This window comes from Palaemon carinicauda, chromosome 1 (assembly GCF_036898095.1).
Source record: "Palaemon carinicauda isolate YSFRI2023 chromosome 1, ASM3689809v2, whole genome shotgun sequence".
Classification (NCBI taxonomy): Eukaryota; Metazoa; Arthropoda; class Malacostraca; order Decapoda; family Palaemonidae; genus Palaemon; species Palaemon carinicauda.
In genome coordinates this window covers 286,249,155-286,268,758 of record NC_090725.1, presented here as the reverse complement: position 1 = coordinate 286,268,758, position 19,604 = coordinate 286,249,155, and the positions used below count along the sequence as shown (strand labels likewise).

At 36.6% G+C, this 19,604-nt stretch overlaps 1 protein-coding gene across 1 annotated transcript in view; it reads right to left on the bottom strand.

Annotated features, from left to right (window-relative positions):
• Window positions 1–917: 917 nt before the first annotated feature.
• Window positions 918–19,604, bottom strand: part of LOC137645988 (mucin-2-like) — a 48,921-nt gene continuing 30,234 nt past the window's right edge. Inside the window, exons 9-11 of the mRNA XM_068379112.1 lie at window positions 3,715–4,047; window positions 2,232–2,302; window positions 918–1,118 (exon numbers count right to left, since the gene is read on the bottom strand). Coding sequence (XP_068235213.1) covers window positions 918–1,118; window positions 2,232–2,302; window positions 3,715–4,047 — 605 coding nt within the window. The remainder of the gene's footprint in view (window positions 1,119–2,231; window positions 2,303–3,714; window positions 4,048–19,604) is intronic.

Below are 19,604 nucleotides of genomic sequence, written 5' to 3'. Positions count from 1 at the left end.
TTCATGTTTCAATCGAGTGCTTCCATCTATTTTGTTCACATATAAATTAGAATGGTAGTATAGCCCCTTGGGAATGGTGAAAAGTAGCCAAAATATACTGGAATTTTTGTTGAACAACATAAGTCTTGCTTGTGCTTCGCAGAAACTTTCATGAGTGGTGGAAGCATACCTTGACGCCATCAAGTGGGCGTGGCCTATTTCGCCTGGATAGATTACGGCAACTATAGTTCTTGTGGGAAATGGCAAGAATGGATTACTAATAATTGATAATTTCATTAATGAATTTTGTATTATAGATGAATGAAATTATAGTGAAGTGTAATCAAATCCTGCCGGTAGCCTTATCAATATATAATGGCATCATTCTGCTGAGAATTAAGATCGATTAGCAGTAGACTTGGGAAAGCAAGTTTTATTTGTCTTCTTTCTATGTGAGTGAAAGGTTTTGGTAAGGTCTCAGTTTTCTCCGAGTATTTGCTTACTAATCACATTCAAGGGATTTTTGAACAGTATTGGAAATTGTAAGAGGGGTATCATATGTTCCAAAGCCCATGCAAAAACCAAACTGCAGAGCATTTCCTTCAGCATACCTATTCAGAAGTATTGCCAGAAAACCTTCGAAAAGTTTGCATAGTATGGGATTTTTCGAAATTTGGCAATATTCGGCAGGGCTTGAGCTACCACAAACATGTTTAACTTTTGAAGGAATATTTTTTAATCTTCAAACCAGTGCAAAAAGAACCTCTTTTTGCTGACTTGTAAAAAGATAGCAGACAACTTATGAGCTAAGAAATAAGCAGTCCTTATAAAAATTGAAGGAAATATACAATTTAGGTCTTCACCTCTGTAAGCATCTATGTCTATCAGAAGAATTTTAATTTCTTGGGACTAAGAAGCTAACCTAGTAAGTTTAGCCTCTAGAAATCAGGAATGAGGAAGATCAAGTTCTCATTATTCTGTTTGCTGTCAAACGCAGCAGCTAAAATGGTTGCCTTTTCCTGTGGACAGTGAGTGACAGAACAATCTGGTTTAAGTAAAGGAGCAGATTTAATGGTAGCTAACCATTTATATTCCTGTGTTGTACCAGAAAGGATTTCTCTGATGGTGAAATTGTATTCCTATTCAGTGGAAGCGTAAACTTTCTGAGCAACAGCTTTTAACTCAGTTTATTATTTCAAGAGAAATCTAATAGTTTTTTTTTCCCAAAGACTATAACACCCCCCCCCCCTGTTTCTCCAAATAAGCATGCATATACAATCATTATTGATTCAGGGGTTGTCTTTCACTAGGCATTTTAACACGCGAGAAGGAATATACCTGGCAATCATGTTGATCAGATTCTCATACAAGGGAATAGCAGGCTCAACACTTTTATACAATCATGACCAGTTCATGAATAGGGGAGCCCGTGTGTAATAGGGCACACACGGAACCTCACTATTACTATACTCATTTTTTTTTAATGAGGCGCATTTGCACTGACTCGCAGCGGTTCTCTTTTAGCTCGGAAAAGTTTCCTGCTATCTGATTGGTTAGAATTATCTTGTCCAACCAATCAGTGATCAGGAAACTTTTCTGAGCTAAAAGGGCACCCCTGCGAGTCGGTGCAAATCTGCCTCACTAAAAAGAATTGACTATAGTAAGGTCATCAACTCTTGTCTTCTGAACTATCGACAACTCAATCAGGGAATGATATATTTGTCTATTACAAGATTATTTTTTCTTTTTTTTATGAAGCGTTACCATGTCCGGTGAACGTTCTATTAAATTGTCTTGTTTAAATTGAATTTCCATTTAAATTTCGTCGATAGCGAAACTTAAGGGAGTTAAGTTTTTCATCATTAGTGCTATCAAATGTATCTGAACTGTTTAACTGACAGAAATTTCCGTCTACGACTCAACTGAAATTAAAGGCAACCTAAGTAGAATTTAAAACAAATCCATTAATGTAGTTTTTACTGTAACTTATATATCATTCCTTTATCTTATTTTAGTATATTGGAATCAGTGAAGGGCACTCTAAAACTTATATTCTATGTTCAGGGTCTTGTGTTCCTTATTTTGAGATTATAAAATCATCGAATTTACTCAACATCAGATACTGTAGATTAATAGGAAGTATTTTTTTTTTATGTAAATTTTGTCAACATAACAAAGTAATACTTGATTTAGAAGGAATTAGATTGAATTGCGGATAACTCACCAGAATTCCAGCTGCCTTCAGTACACACCAAACAGAAACCTTCCATGCCTGAAGAAATTACAGTTCCTTCTGGATTCTCATTTGGATTTGGAGGACAACCTGAAAGAAATAGTAGTGTTTATGATGAAGGTGTTTCTCAGTTGCATTTGTCTGATTTAACTTCCACTCCATTGGTTTACCTAATATTATTGTCATATCTAAGAATATTTTATCTTATGTCATCAATGGAGAATAGCTCCTTTTATTAATCACTTTCATGAATAGCGATGAACCTCCTGATGTACATAGCATTAAGGAACTGAGACGTGAATAGAATCCTTTGAAATTAAAGGGGCACTTTAATATCTAATGACTAAAATGCAGGAGATTCTTTATCTACAGAGGTAATAATAAGAAATAGATAATTCGATACCAAAATCCCAATAAAATCTGTTTATTTGATTTTTATGACATCATGAAAAAGGGATAGTTATTTCAACACCCCCAAAGTTGATGTTATAGAGATATGATATAGACCAGGAATAGTCATTTGAAGACAACAAACATTATATATACGGCATGGGGTCCCTATTTAGATATTAATTGCAAGAATTAAGCGTTGTTAGCTGAAGGAAGAGACATAGTCTTATGCAGGATTGATAGTGGATGATGATTTGGATATGGTAAGAAATTTGGAACATTTTGATTTTTAGGAATGGGGTTAGTAAAGAGATGATTCATTCAAAGGTTTACTAGAAAGCTTAGGTGAAACAAAGCAGACACCGGGAATTACCAATTACTAATTGTCATTCACAGTTAGTAGACATTCCTAAGGAAGAAGCGAAGACCTCATCAAGTTCAACACCAAACATCCAGTAATAAAACTAAATTTGTCACAAATTATTCTGCTGTTACATATAGTGATATATACTCTATTTCAGAACAAATAGTGATAGATACTCTATTTCAGTAAGGGAAGCATAATTGAAAGAGGGGAATGTTGAGTCTCCTACGTCATCCTAGAGAATGTAGTGTAATCACACTGAATATCTAGAAGCAAGAATACTGAGAGAAGTAAAGCAAGAAGCAGAAAATTTGGAAAAGAGAAACTTGTGATAAACTTGAAAATATCTAATTGAATATCAGTAGCAATTTTAAAGTTAACCTAAAACCCAAGGGGAAGATAACATGATAAGGATTCTACTTAGTATAGTAATGGCTAGTGTCATTCATTATATTCTCCCCCAAAAAGCAAACATATCTGAAAACTTTTATAGACTTATTGATTTAAGAAGCTTCTGCAATTCTCATTAATGGAAGGTAGAGAGAGTGAAGAAAAAAAATGGAGAAATCTTTACAAATTACGCCCATCCACTCAGAAGACAATATGAAAGATATATTTTCTGGAGTGGAAAGAACATTTTTGGTCAAGAACAGTTCGTGATTTTTTAAACAGAGCTGAGAATATTGGAAATATGGGTAAAGAATGGTGAGATTGGCTGACATACACTAAAACATTCAAAAAGAATTACCTTGTACGGCGGTGGTAGTTGTGGTAGTTGGAGCTAAAGTTGTATTGGAGGAGACTGAAGTTGTGGTGATGGAGTCTGAAGCTGTAGTTGTTGTGGTTGAAGCTGGAGTTGTTGTGGTTGAAGCTGGAGTTGTAGTATTTTCAGCTGGAGTTGTAGTGGTTAGATCTGGAGTTGTAGTATTTTGAGCTGGAGTTGTAGTATTTTGAGCTGGAGTTGTAGTGGTTAGATCTGGAGTTGTAGTATTTTCAGCTGGAGTTGTAGTTGTCAGATTTGTAGTTGTAGTATTTTCAGCTGGAGTTGTAGTTGTCAGATCTGTAGTTGTAGTATTTTCAGCTGGAGTTGTAGTTGTCAGATCTGGAGTTGTAGTATTTTCAGCTGGAGTTGTAGTTGTCAGATCTGTAGTTGTAGTATTTTCAGCTGGAGTTGTAGTGGTTAGATCTGTAGTTGTAGTATTTTCAGCTGGAGTTATCGTTGTCAGATCTGTAGTTGTAGTATTTTGAGCTGGAGTTGTAGTGGTTAGATCTGGAGTTGTAGTATTTTGAGCTGGAGTTGTAGTGGTTAGATCTGGAGTTGTAGTATTTTGAGCTGGAGTTGTAGTGGTTAGATCTGTAGTTGTAGTATTTTCAGCTGGAGTTGTAGTTGTCAGAATTGTAGTTGTAGTATTTTCAGCTGGAGTTGTAGTTGTCAGATCTGTAGTTGTAGTATTTTCAGCTGGAGTTGTAGTGGTTAGATCTGTAGTTGTAGTATTTTCAGCTGGAGTTGTAGTTGTCAGATCTGGAGTTGTAGTATTTTCAGCTGGAGTTGTAGTTGTCAGATCTGTAGTTGTAGTATTTTCAGCTGGAGTTGTAGTTGTCAGATCTGTAGTTGTAGTATTTTCAGCTGGAGTTGTAGTGGTTAGATCTGTAGTTGTAGTATTTTCAGCTGGAGTTGTAGTTGTCAGATCTGTAGTTGTAGTATTTTCAGCTGGAGTTGTAGTTGTCAGATCTGTAGTTGTAGTATTTTCAGCTGGAGTTGTAGTTGTCAGAATTGTAGTTGTAGTATTTTCAGCTGGAGTTGTAGTTGTCAGATCTGTAGTTGTAGTATTTTCAGCTGGAGTTGTAGTTGTCAGATTTGTAGTTGTAGTATTTTCAGCTGGAGTTGTAGTGGTTAGATCTGTAGTTGTAGTATTTTCAGCTGGAGTTGTAGTTGTCAGATCTGTAGTTGTAGTATTTTCAGCTGGAGTTGTAGTTGTCAGATTTGTAGTTGTAGTATTTTCAGCTGGAGTTGTTGTGGTTAGATCTGTAGTTGTAGTATTTTCAGCTGGAGTTGTAGTAGTCAGATCTGTAGTTGTAGTATTTTCAGCTGGAGTTGTAGTGGTTAGATCTGTAGTTGTAGTATTTTCAGCTGGAGTTGTAGTGGTTAGATCTGTAGTTGTAGTATTTTCAGCTGGAGTTGTAGTGGTTAGATCTGTAGTTGTAGTATTTTCAGCTGGAGTTGTAGTTGTCAGATCTGTAGTTGTAGTATTTTCAGCTGGAGTTGTAGTGGTTAGATCTGTAGTTGTAGTATTTTCAGCTGGAGTTGTAGTTGTCAGAATTGTAGTTGTAGTATTTTCAGCTGGAGTTGTAGTTGTCAGATCTGTAGTTGTAGTATTTTCAGCTGGAGTTGTAGTGGTTAGATCTGTAGTTGTAGTATTTTCAGCTGGAGTTGTAGTTGTCAGATCTGGAGTTGTAGTATTTTCAGCTGGAGTTGTAGTTGTCAGATCTGTAGTTGTAGTATTTTCAGCTGGAGTTGTAGTGGTTAGATCTGTAGTTGTAGTATTTTCAGCTGGAGTTGTAGTTGTCAGATCTGTAGTTGTAGTATTTTCAGCTGGAGTTGTAGTGGTCAGATCTGTAGTTGTAGTATTTTCAGCTGGAGTTGTAGTTGTCAGATCTGTAGTTGTAGTATTTTCAGCTGGAGTTGTAGTTGTCAGATCTGTAGTTGTAGTATTTTCAGCTGGAGTTGTAGTTGTCAGAATTGTAGTTGTAGTATTTTCAGCTGGAGTTGTAGTTGTCAGATCTGTAGTTGTAGTATTTTCAGCTGGAGTTGTAGTTGTCAGATTTGTAGTTGTAGTATTTTCAGCTGGAGTTGTAGTGGTTAGATCTGTAGTTGTAGTATTTTCAACTGGAGTTGTAGTTGTCAGATCTGTAGTTGTAGTATTTTCAGCTGGAGTTGTAGTGGTTAGATCTGTAGTTGTAGTATTTTCAACTGGAGTTGTAGTGGTTAGATCTGTAGTTGTAGTATTTTCAGCTGGAGTTGTAGTTGTCAGATCTGTAGTTGTAGTATTTTCAGCTGGAGTTGTAGTGGTTAGATCTGTAGTTGTAGTATTTTCAGCTGGAGTTGTAGTGGTTAGATCTGTAGTTGTAGTATTTTCAGCTGGAGTTGTAGTTGTCAGATCTGTAGTTGTAGTATTTTCAGCTGGAGTTGTAGTGGTTAGATCTGTAGTTGTAGTATTTTCAGCTGGAGTTGTAGTGGTTAGATCTGTAGTTGTAGTATTTTCAGCTGGAGTTGTAGTTGTCAGATCTGTAGTTGTAGTATTTTCAGCTGGAGTTGTAGTTGTCAGATCTGTAGTTGTAGTATTTTCAGCTGGAGTTGTAGTGGTTAGATCTGTAGTTGTAGTATTTTCAGCTGGAGTTGTAGTGGTCAGATCTGTAGTTGTAGTATTTTCAGCTGGAGTTGTAGTTGTCAGATCTGTAGTTGTAGTATTTTCAGCTGGAGTTGTAGTTGTCAGATCTGTAGTTGTAGTATTTTCAGCTGGAGTTGTAGTGGTTAGATCTGTAGTTGTAGTATTTTCAGCTGGAGTTGTAGTGGTTAGATCTGTAGTTGTAGTATTTTCAGCTGGAGTTGTAGTGGTTAGATCTGTAGTTGTAGTATTTTCAGCTGGAGTTGTAGTTGTCAGATCTGTAGTTGTAGTATTTTCAGCTGGAGTTGTAGTTGTCAGATCTGTAGTTGTAGTATTTTCAGCTGGAGTTGTAGTGGTTAGATCTGTAGTTGTAGTATTTTCAGCTGGAGTTGTAGTTGTCAGATCTGTAGTTGTAGTATTTTCAGCTGGAGTTGTAGTGGTTAGATCTGTAGTTGTAGTATTTTCAGCTGGAGTTGTAGTGGTTAGATCTGTAGTTGTAGTATTTTCAGCTGGAGTTGTAGTGGTTAGATCTGTAGTTGTAGTATTTTCAGCTGGAGTTGTAGTTGTCAGATCTGTAGTTGTAGTATTTTCAGCTGGAGTTGTAGTTGTCAGATCTGTAGTTGTAGTATTTTCAGCTGGAGTTGTAGTAGTTAGATCTGTAGTTGTAGTATTTTCAGCTGGAGTTGTAGTGGTTAGATCTGTAGTTGTAGTATTTTCAGCTGGAGTTGTAGTGGTTAGATCTGTAGTTGTAGTATTTTCAGCTGGAGTTGTAGTTGTCAGATCTGTAGTTGTAGTATTTTCAGCTGGAGTTGTAGTTGTCAGATCTGTAGTTGTAGTATTTTCAGCTGGAGTTGTAGTGGTTAGATCTGTAGTTGTAGTATTTTCAGCTGGAGTTGTAGTTGTCAGATCTGTAGTTGTAGTATTTTCAGCTGGAGTTGTAGTGGTTAGATCTGTAGTTGTAGTATTTTCAGCTGGAGTTGTAGTGGTTAAAACTGGAGTTGTAGTATTTTCAGCTGGAGTTGTAGTGGTTAAAACTGGTGTTGTTGTAGTTGTAGCTTGATTTGTGGTTGAAGCTGGAGGTGAGAAGAATTTACAAAATTTACAATAAGAATGTATAAATTATTATGGATTAATAAGCATGACAATTATGAAGAATGCAGAACTGGGGTTAGTTGATTATTCATACCATCAAATGTGCAAAATTAGATAACATTAATATTTAAGGTGTACTAAATTTTTAGCTAAGAAAAAATTATATATGTTATGAGACTGGGAAAGTGAAGGTGGATGTCTGAGCATTACAACTTTGCACACTTTCACCTTATTTGGTGGTTATTTGAAAAACTAGACATCCGAAAGACTGAAGGCTTTTTTGTTCACTAGGTGCTTCGATATTGTGGATTTGACAATAAATGAGTAATATTCGGTGTGAAATACTGAATGCCTTGGAATGCACATAAAAAATGACTGAGAGAATGTCCTGTAAAGAGTAGGGTTCCTCCGTTGTACACGACCGAAAAAAGCAGCCCTTAAAGTAAAGCGAAGTAAAGTAGGAATTCTCTTTTTTATTATTACTATTAATATTAATATCTTGAATAAACGTGTACTACGTATTTCCCCAAACATATTGCATTTTGAAGTGTTTTCTTTTCCAGGTTAGATTCTCCCCAATTACATTTTTATTGTTCTCTTTAAGGTAATGAAAAGAGTTACTCTTTATTCCGTGTGAAAATATCAAAACTGTAGTCACTGAACTCCCTGACAGATATGTATGTGATGAATATTCTACAAATTTATGTTTATTGTCTTCAATCCAATCTGCAAAAATATCAATGAAATGAAGAAGGACATTCAAAAGGCGATAATTCTATTAATAATACTCCCTAAATTTTAATGATTTTAACAGAACTTGTTAAGTAGGAGATAAACTTTTTTCATCTTAAATAATCGAAGTTACGAAGTTTATAAACCTCCATTTGAATAAGGGACTGAATATATGAAATCCTTTTTTTAGTATCAAGTGATTGAAAGAATTAGATTAGGATAATTTTGGGTAGGATTACGTTTTTCACTGATGAATGAGAGAAGTCGAAGTCTCTCATGATACAAATAAAGAGAAGTTTTAGTTTGATTAAAATAAATAAATATTTTAAAGGAATGATTAATCTTTATAAAATACTTTATTGATAGATCAGATCAGCAGAGATGGTAAGGAATCACATGGCTTTAAAAAGGTGATTTATCTATTTATCTACCTCCTGTAAGTTAAGTGTTTGATGCCTTATATAAGTTAGGGGATACTGTTTATATTTTCAGTTAATTTTTTGAAGTGGTGGAACAGTATTCTGATTCTTAGAACGTTTGCTAACATTAATTATGAGGAAAATATCTGATATTAAAGATGATATCATATTAGACAATCTTGCAATCTAACAAGGAAATATTCTAAGTTATTAGGCAATCCAGCAAAATCTTGCAATTTAACAAGAAAATATTCTAAGTTATTAGGCAATCCAGCAAAATCTTGCAATTTAACAAGAAAATATTCTAAGTTATTAGGCAATCCAGCAAAATCTTGCAATTTAACAAGAAAATATTCTAAGTTATTAGGCAATCCAGCAAAATCTTGCAATCTAACAAGGAAATATTCTAAGTTATTAGGCTATCAAGCAACATTTATGTTATGGGAACTTACAAAAGCCTATACTATTTGATTTTAGGAAAACTACCAGTATTTTAGACAAGTTAGAATTATATTATATTGATACACAAAGTATGAAGCCAAATTAGTTGTCAGGATAATTATTGACATTCTGTATAAGTAAGGAGATCCTATCTCAATAATTAGTGTGTCCTAAAATTCAACGTAAGGAAACTCAAGAGTATTTTTTCCATCTTATGAAGGATAGTCATGGAAATTTATTTCATTAACAAAACAGAGATTTTAAAGATTTTAGAGAATTTAGATGAGTTACATACTACTAATTTGATGCTTAGATCGTCCAACAAAAATCATAATCAATACTATGGTGGATATAATAGATAAATTTGATTGTGCTAATATGACTCTTCCTAATTCTGCTATTTTGATTAAATGTGAGGTAAAAGATGGACATCTTAGATGATTTTAAGGTACTAATTTCATTCTTTGCACTCCCCAAGAGAGATTAGTTCACCAAACGTTCAGCTGGGTTCCACAAGGCACTAGAAGAGTTGGAAGACCTAGACCTACATGGCTGAGGACTATGAAGCGCGAAGTAGGAGATGATAATGATCATCATCATAAATTTCGCTCTTAGATGAATAGACTAAATTATTTTTTATTTAAATGAATTGATCTTATACTTTGGTTACAATGTATTATTTTCTTATTTGATAGGTCTCAGAAATTCATTTTAATAAATTTCTGTTATTTCGTTTGACTAGAAGTTATTGTAATAATTTTTTGAAGATGCCATTATTTTCAAGTAATTTTACAAATATAAATGAATGAAATTTATTTCTGCGCAGCAATTCATTATCATTAAAAAGACTGATATTTTAGATGAGTTAAGAGGGAGTATTTCAATTTCTAGGTAGATCTCAGAAGTCTTTTATCATGAAGAGAGTCGGCGTCAATGACATTAGATTTCAGGATGTCTGAAAACTTTAAATCAATCAATCAATCATGAAGAGGGCTTTTACATTTAGGATAAAAGAGTTAAGGTAGTTTAAAATGGTTTGAGTCTGATATTTTAGGCGAATTTGATGTACCAGAGAGAGAGAGAGAGAGAGAGAGAGAGAGAGAGAGAGAGAGAGAGAGAGAGGGGGGGGGGGTTGGAGACTTGCATCTTCATACTTGTAGGTTACTAATATGTGTATACATACGTGGATTATAATTGCTAGTACAATTATCTTCATTATATTTTATGTCAAGAAACAGGTACACTAAAAAAATGTCCTTACTTGTTGATGACGAGTTCAGTCCATTTATGAGTTCGTATATATTATTTGCAGCCATTTCAGCGAGATTCGCTAGTCTCTCTAGTTGGCTAGCTTCAAGGATGGCACTCCCGTTTAATACGAGATCCGTGAATTGCAAGAGCAAGAAGGTCATACACTCAACCTCACTGGGATCACTGTCTGCAGTCAGAGACGAGAAGTAGTTCGCCAGGGTATCAACGAGGTTGGTTGGAGTGTCTGTCAGGGAGCTGTTCACTCCGCAGTAAGGGGAGATGGATATTGTTTCGTTGTTGAGCAAATCTATGTTATACGAGGCACGCCGTCTTCGACCGCCTTGGCTATTCTGCCTCATGAGAGCGATTAGTCTATTTAACGAATCAAGCGCCTTCAGGAGAGATGAAATGAGCCAGGATCGCCCTGCAATAGAGGAGAGTAAGCAATTGGATATGGAAACAAACATTAGAATCATAAGAAAGAGAAAAAGAGCAAACCAAAATCAATAGTTAGTAATAGAATGAATAATGAGTTTTGGAAGGCTCGAAAATTTCTTTTATTTCATTGGTTAATCAAAACCTTTCATTGAATCAATGTTAATGTTAAACTAGTTGTATCCCTCTCATTATATTTCACCTTTAGTGATCACTTTCTGGTAAATAACATAAAAATTAAAACGAAAGTAGACGGAAAGCTATTTTAATGTTCCAAATCGCAGCTAGCTATAATTCAATGTAACCACAAAGGCTCGGCGATTTTGGGCTTTCTTTATTTTCTATAATCTATGCTACCTTAAGCCCTGTCCACACGATCGAGCATGCCCGACGGGCAAACATTGATACCAGGCCACAATAGTTAGTGAAAATGAGGGTTGATGACGTCAGAAGCAAGAAAACTAAAGGGAGGGATCTGGCAACACTGTATGATGCCAGATCCCTGTCTGTGGTTTTCCCGCTTCTGATGTCATTAACCCTCATTCTTACTAACTATTGTGGTCTGGTATCACTGTTTGCCCGTCGGGCATGCTCGATCGTGTGGACAGGGCTTTACAAATTAAAGTTCTTCTATACAAAGGGAACTGGGATACCTGAAGAGGAAACTTCTCACTTCTAATAAGGTCAATAAAAGTAGTGATTTACTCTTTCATATGGACTTGTGGCTTCCAGGAACCTGACAGATCAGAGTTATTGGGTCGATTGTTGAACAATATTAAACCTGTTTTAATTCAAAAATCACTAAAATTTTCTAATATAAAGATCATTGAAAGTCTCCTCTTAGTTTAAATCGATTTTTGGTAATTTAACTGTTTGTCTCACTTATCACGAGTCTACTTGTAACATACAGACATAGGACTTTCTTAAATACAATGAGTTTTATAATCGCCGACAAACAATGGGAAGATCATCCAGTTAGAAACATTATTGAGATCATAAACAAGGAATGTGCTGAGCAGTTACTGTTCTAAACCACATTCTTCCCCCATTAAGATCGTTAGTACAAAATGTTTAAGAGATAATGGGGTTTCATACTTAATTTTAATCCACATGAATCAAATGTGGAATGTTATTAAAGTAAGAGTTTTTATCAAAACAAAAATATACTCGTACAGTAGCATGAAAAATCCATAAAGGTATTAAAGTTAAACATTTAAATTTTGCTCGTCTGCATGAATCATAAATATTCTAAACCATAGTTGCTTTTAAATTGGAGAAATTATTAGAATCATAAACTTGAACTTTTGTACATGATGTTTAGGAAGGAGACCCTCTTTGATAAAAAAAATTATTAAAAGTAATGGCTGCCTCAGCAGCATTAATCTTATAGATGATCTTTTCCATGGTTTTAATAGGTTTTTTTTTCATAATTACTGCATTCTGCTTGAAATTGTGTGATAGCCATTCTTCATGAGAGGGATACAAACACAAGTAATAGTCCCTTCCTTTACTATTTAAACATAAAGTAAACATCTTAATGTGAAGGTGAAGGTACATAACCAGTAGGTTAAATCCGTAGCCAAAAAGGCATTCGAAGGTCGGTGATCAAAGGTTAAATGTAGATGATTATTATTGCAAAGTTCCTTAGCGACACATCTCAAGCAGTAAAGGATGTCTGCTCATCTTGTGGCTTATGTATGAACTGATGAATAGATGTTCAGTCGGGAGAGGGAGCATTTCTTATTGAGTGAGTGTGTAGCAAGGGCGTAGGTTGTAGCAGTGCTGGCTTATCTGTGTGATCTCAAACAAAGCCTTCATGGGCACCTTCCCTGTGTGGGTATCCATGTAACCAACTCTAATCATGGATTTAACACATTTTGTTACGTCAAACTGTCTAATCTTGACCTTTGCCTTAATGGTGAAAGCAAGTGCCCAGTCAGGTATAAAGTGACCATGGTAAAGACTTATATTGAGAGAGCCTTATCGCATTGCTCGTCTTGGAGGGCTACCCAATATGAACTTGATTGTGTTGCCCAGGTCCTCATTAACAATGGATATCCAAACAAGTTCACGAGATGCAAAATCAAGAAGGCACTCGATGAATGGTACCTACAGAAGTGACGACCGTAAACTTATACTATAAAGGTTTTATGCATAACATATACAACGAAGATGATAGAACAATTAAAAATATTATTTTAAACCTTGTATCCGCCTTACAAGACAACACTGCAGTCAAACTCGATATCTTTTAACACACAGTTAAGACTAAGAATCTGATCCTGAGAATTAATTTGGACCCCCATGTGTAAGACAGCTTTTGGGAAACCAACGTGGTATACTGATGGGAGTGCCTGCCTGAGAAGGCCCTGGAACAGCGGCTATGTATTTATGACTACGATGCACCCTTATAAGAGACTGTCCCGTCATGTCAAGCAGGAGGCCTTAAGAACACATTATCTACAAATCCATGATGCTATTGTATCAACAGAACACATAATTAATCATAATAAATCACTGGCAGCTCATCCAATAGCAGGCTCCTATGTATCCTTGTGGCCTCCTCATACAGCAAGAGAAACCAACACTCAATATTACCTAGGAAGTATTCTTCCTGGAGACATGCCAGGGAGCCTTTCCCCAAAATTGCACAGATAACCCAGTGCAATTATAACCTTCGCCCTTGCCACACACTCAGTAAGAAACTGCCTCCACTCTTGACTTGACATGCATACAGTGAATATACTGTGCATTACCAGAAGATGAACAGATGCCTTTACTGATTGAAATGCAAGCAAAGGCCCTCACGATGTGCACCCCCTATTTTTGCACTCTTGTACTTTATGTGCTTGTCCTGCAAGAGTGGATTTTGTGATACCTCCTAAGGAACCTAGTGCTCCTCCACTTGTTCTATTGGAAGATAATGAGGTATTGTAAGTTAGTCACAGACCTTCACCTCCTTGATCAACTCTAAAGAAAGGGAGTGCTTCCCCAGTCCTTGTGAAAATGACAGTGGTTCCCCAACAGCACCTTGAAAAAGGGAACATGATCCTTTCACTTGTTCCCTAGGGTGGTCCCTTAAGATCGTCCTTTGAGATAGAGTTAGCACATGGGACTTTATACTCCTTCGATGCCATTGGTGTTTAATGTGAACTACCAGATTCAATTGTTAGAACTGTTTCCAAGAATGAGGCGTTTTTATGAGGAGTACCATCTGGTCCCGATTGATCTTGACCCTTCATCAGGAGAGGAGGATGTTAAGCCTCCACTTTGGTCTAATAGCCACCAGCCGTTATCCTGACCCTTCTTGACTTGGCATGGTCAAATTTTGTCTTTGTTCTTTTTCCATGTTCCTGCACCTGACTTGGGGAGACAATGGAAATACATTCCAGAACAGTGCAAGAATCATTGTCCCGTCATCAAGCAGGATTCTACCAGTCCTCCGCTGAGTAAAAGGTCTAGGCTAGACCTTGATGATTTGCCAGTTATGAATGAATACTCCTTAACCCTCACTGTGGAAGGAGATTCCTCTGAACCTTTTGGGGTTACTTTTGATGAGTGACAATACGACTTATGTCAACAAACATGGAGATACGTTATCCATAATTCTTTGCCAATTGACTATCAAAATACATCAGCGGCCATTGGATCACGCAGGAAACCTCTCACTTCATTTTATTCTAGGGAAACGAAATGTGATAGCAGACAAACTGAGTCAACAAGGTGAGATAGTTGTCTCAGGATGCTCTTTTCTCTAGTAGTGAGGAAACTCCTGACTTTGTGGGATTCCCCAATCATCGATATGTTTGGTACTCATTTGAGCAACACACTGGAAGTGTACTGCCCACCATTCCCAGACTCATTAGGGGTGAAGGAAGATGTGTTTTAACAGCCTTGGGACAGACCAGACACGTATGCCTTTCCCCAGTTCAACTTCATGCTGCCAATCTTGAACAAGGTCATGATATCCAGGGATCTTTGAGTAACATTAGTCGTCCCAAAATGGCTCATGTCAATTGGTATCCCGACATTCTAAGTCTTCATGTAGATGTACCCAGAGAGCTACCAGATTGGCCAACACATCTCCATCAGTCACATGTCAATAAGTTCCACACACCTGTGTCTTTTCCGTCTATTCACAGTTGGAGATTGTTATACAGCATCTCCTCCAAAAGAAGGAATTTTGGAAAATTACTACAATGCAGGTTTACAAGTATCTATGTAAATCCTCCACAGCACTCTATCAGGCAAAATGGTCCTTCTTCTGTGATTGGTGTCGTGGAAGGGACCTTGCTCTGCTTGAGGCCATTCCCCTGATTGCAGACTTTATAGTTTTCCTATGAGAGAAGAAACTTTTCTTAGTCACGGCAGTGAAAGGCTATTGCTCAGCCTTGAGCTGGGCGTTTTGATTGAAGGGAATTGATCTCTTCTCATTTTTGGGAATTATCGGCTTTGACAAGGAGTTCCGAAATGAAACCCCCGACCTATAAGTAAAATTAAGATTCTTCGGTCCCCCAATACGGGATCGTATGAACCTTTAGGTTGATCCTCAGACATGAATCATGCCCTTATAACAGTTTTCTTCTAGGACTGTCTTCTTGGACAGTAAGTGAACTCCATGGACTCTTGTACTTAATTTCACACTCTCTGAGGTGGAGGCAAATGTCGTTCTCCCATTTATCTGATTTTGTCTCAAAAAAACATTGAATCCATCCATTAGTGACAATCAATTTGACTTTTTTTTTCTATAATATCCTCTCTTAGGGCAGTAACTGATGATATGGATAATTTGTCACTCTGCCCTTTACTTAAAACGTATATGTCATTCTCATCCAAAAATACAGACTCTTTTCATCAGTACTGGAAGGACGAAGAAGAGAGTAACTAAAAAACACCATATCTTTCTGACTTTGGGAAACCATCATGGGAGCTCACAAGTCTCTCAGAAATCCATTTATGCCTTTTGCTCCAAAAGCCCATGATGTCATAGGAATTGCTGCCACAAAGGCTTTCTGCTAAAACCATTCAGTGGTACAAGTCCTTAAGGCTGGTGTCTAGAAGAGACAAACCACCTTTACTGCTCACTATTTGAAGAACTGCACCCTTAGGTCTCTGAACACTTTTCTATTTAACCTGTGATAGCTAGCCAGCAATGTATGTAGCGAACCCACTCTGTACAGAACAGATAGCAGTGTTTAAGTTAACAGCAGCACCTCATAAATTATATTTGTGTGAGTAGATTGTCTGGCCTTCTTTTCCTCTCTTTTCGTTATCATCATCCTGACACTTATGCAAGTGAACTAACTGGTGACAGGTTTTTTTTTTTTTACTATAAGTAGAAGTGTTGTCATCATGTTCCTTTCGAGGGGATTTGTGATTTATCTGCTTATCCATAATCATATTATAGCTTTTGGCGTCTGTGCCATTTACAGACAAGACCATAGCATCCAACACTGTGGGTTGTGATCCAACCTAACCTATTCGATGGCCACTGGATGGAAGGGTGACGTGTGCTGTTTTTGACCTTTCTGGACTGTGCACTTCTATGCCAGATTGTTTGCCAGCTAATTGATTTTCCTTCCACCTAAGGATGACTCGCATATTAAATGATGAAAGTTTGTCTTCTTGTAGAAAGCAGTCACAAATTTCAAACCTAAGTCATTTAAGCTTTATTATCTGCAGCATCCATCCTGCAAGTCCCAGCTAGAGGTAGAGTGATTTCCTGCTTCAAGTCATAATCTGATGACCTAACACAAGCGAGCAGGGCATGCCATATTGGTTCCCAGAGCCTCAATGATTCTTCATTAGTCATACTAGCTTGCACGATAGTGTACTGATATTAACTGACTCAGGTTCGTATAGCTAGGAAAAAGACAAATTATTTTAGAATTTGCGATATAAGAGGAATTGAAAAGGTCTTCCATAAGATTCTCAGCAGCCATTTCTTTTGATAATGTTCTCATCTTCATGTGAAATCATTTTTGTTCTACAGCACCTGCCTGCCAAAATTTCTGTATAAGTTTCAAGGAGGAATTAGTGTCCTGTGAATGGATATAGTTGTCAAACAGATGAATTATTTCGTAGGGTTTATAAACATTTAAAGAGTAACTGACGATACTTACTACTTGGCTCCCATCCGGAGCGGGTACAGATGAGGGTTCCGCTAGTTTCCCCATAAGAATAACACTGGTTATTTTTGGCGCATCCTGCAACTAGAAAATTTAACAGGGAAATGATAAGGGAATCAAAATCAGGAAAACACCTAAAAGATAAGAATGCACAAAATAAAGTTGAATGTTTTAATCTAGATATAGTGATTACTCGCTGACTAATTGTATATTTAATAATGAGGACATTGCATCCACAATGGATTCCATTTTGACTACTGAATCCTTCATTAGCTACTGTTTGAAAAAAACGCCCTAAACATGAACTGCTGCTTATACCTTCACTGTAGGCTCCTCATAGTGAGTCAGCCTAACTACTCAGAACACATTATTCTTCCAATCTCACACGCATTCCTGCATTTTGTGGATATTATGGCTCATCCTTTCCAGCAGCTATTCCACAATTTATCCAGATTTTTACGGTTACTTTTTCCTTCTGCCTTTTATCACTTACGCAAGTCTCCCCAACCATCTTTTCTGTTTTTATACACGACCAAGCTGTCTGAAAAAGCGCCAGTTTACCCTTTCACTCATACTAATCATTTTACCACTTTAATGTATTTTTAAAAGTCTTACTGTCAATTCTTTTTATGTAATTTATAATATCTAAGCAAATCCTCTTTATTATTATTATTATTATTATTATTATTATCTGCTAAGCTACAACCCTAGTTGGAAAAGTATGATGCTATAAGCCCAGGGGCCCCAACAGGGAAAATAGCCCAGCAAGGAAAGGAAACAAGGAAAAATAAAATATTTAAAGAACGGTAACAACATTTAAATAAATATTATCTGTATAAACTATAAAAACTTTAACAAAACAAGAAGAAGAAAAATTAGAAAGACGTGAGAACAATGGTTTGATTTTGGAGTGTCCTTTTCATAGAAGAGCTGCTTACCATAGCTAAAGAGTCTCTTCTAGCCTTACCAAGAGAAAAGTAGCCACTGAATAAATACAGTGCTGTAGTTAACTCCTTGGGTGAAGAAGAATTGTTTGGTAATCTCAGTGTTGTCAGGTGTATGAGGACAGAGGAGAATCTGTAAAGAATAGGCCTGACTATTCGCTGTATGTGTAGGCAAAGGGAAAATGAACCGTAACCAGAGAGAATGATCCAATGTAGTACTGTCTGGCTAGTCAAAGGACCCCATTCGCTTTTTTTCACATATATTCAACATTGATACGTCACCTAAATAAGAAGAAAAGATTGGCAATACAATATATACATATATATATATTATTTATATATATATATACGTATATATATATATATATATATATATATATATATTTATTTATATATATATGTATGTATATATATATGTGTATATATATATATATATATATATATATATATATATATATATATATATATATATAGTTGTCATGGGTGACTTGAATGCTAGAGTGGGCGCTGGAGAGGTAGAAGGTGTCATTGGGAAGTATGGCGTACCAGGTGAAAATGAGATTGGTGAGAGACTGGTAGATATGTGTGCTGAACAAGAGATGGTAATAAGTGCTAGCTTTTTTAAAAAGAAAGATAAAAATAAGTATAAATGGGTAAGAGTGGCCAATGGAAGAGTAGTAGAAAGGGCATTAATGGATTATGTGTTGATAACTAAAAGAATGTTTGGAAGATTGAAAGACGTGCATGTGTTTAGGGGTATGGCTAACGGTATGTCTGATCATTTTTTGGTGGAAGGAAAATTAGTTGTAGCAAAAGAGTGGGGGAATAGAGTAGGTGGATGTAAAAGGGAGCTAGTGAGGGTTGAAGAGCTAATAAAACCAGGGGTAAAAAGTAAATATCAGGAAAGGTTGAAAATGGCATATGACGAGGTGAGAGTAAGAGAAACTGGTAATTTAGAGGAGGAGTGGAAGTTAGCAAAAGAAAATTTTGTTGGGATTGCAAGTGATGTATGTGGCAAGAAGGTTGTTGGAGGCAGCATGAGGAAGGGCAGTGAATGGTGGAATGAAGGAGTGAAGGTAAAAGTGGAAGAGAAAAAGAGGGCTTTTGAAGAATGGCTGCAGAGTAATAGTATAGAGAAGTATGAAAAATATAGAGAGAAAAAGGTGGAAGTAAAGCGCAAGGTACGTGAGGCAAAGAGGGCAGCTGACCTAAGGTGGGGTCAGGGACTGGGTCAGTCATATGAAGAGAATAAGAAGAAGTTTTGGAAAGAAGTGAAGAGAGTAAGGAAGGCTGGCGCAAGAATTGAAGAGACAGTGAAAGATGGAAATGGAAGGTTGTTAAAAGGAGAGGAGGCAAGGAAAAGGTGGGTGGAATATTTTGAAAGTTTGCTGAATGTTGAGGATAATAGAGAGGCAGATATAATTGCTGTTGCAGGTGTTGAGGTGCCAGTGATGGGAGATGAGAATGAGAGAGAGATTACAATAGAGGAAGTGTGGAGAGCACTAGATGAAACGAGAGTAGGAAAAGGTATGGATGGTGTGAAAGCTGAGATGTTGAAGGAAGGGGGTGTGACTGTACTTGAATGGTTGGTGAGATTGTTTAATATGTGTTTTGTGTTGTCAATGGTACCAGTAGATTGGGTTTGTGCGTGTATTGTACCACTATATAAGGGTAAGGGAGATGTGCATGAGTGTTGTAATTCAAGAGGTATTAGTTTGTTGAGTGTAGTTGGAAAAGTGTATGGTAGAGTAATGATTAATAGGATTAAGGATAAAACAGAGAATGCAATCTTGGAAGTACAGGGTGGTTT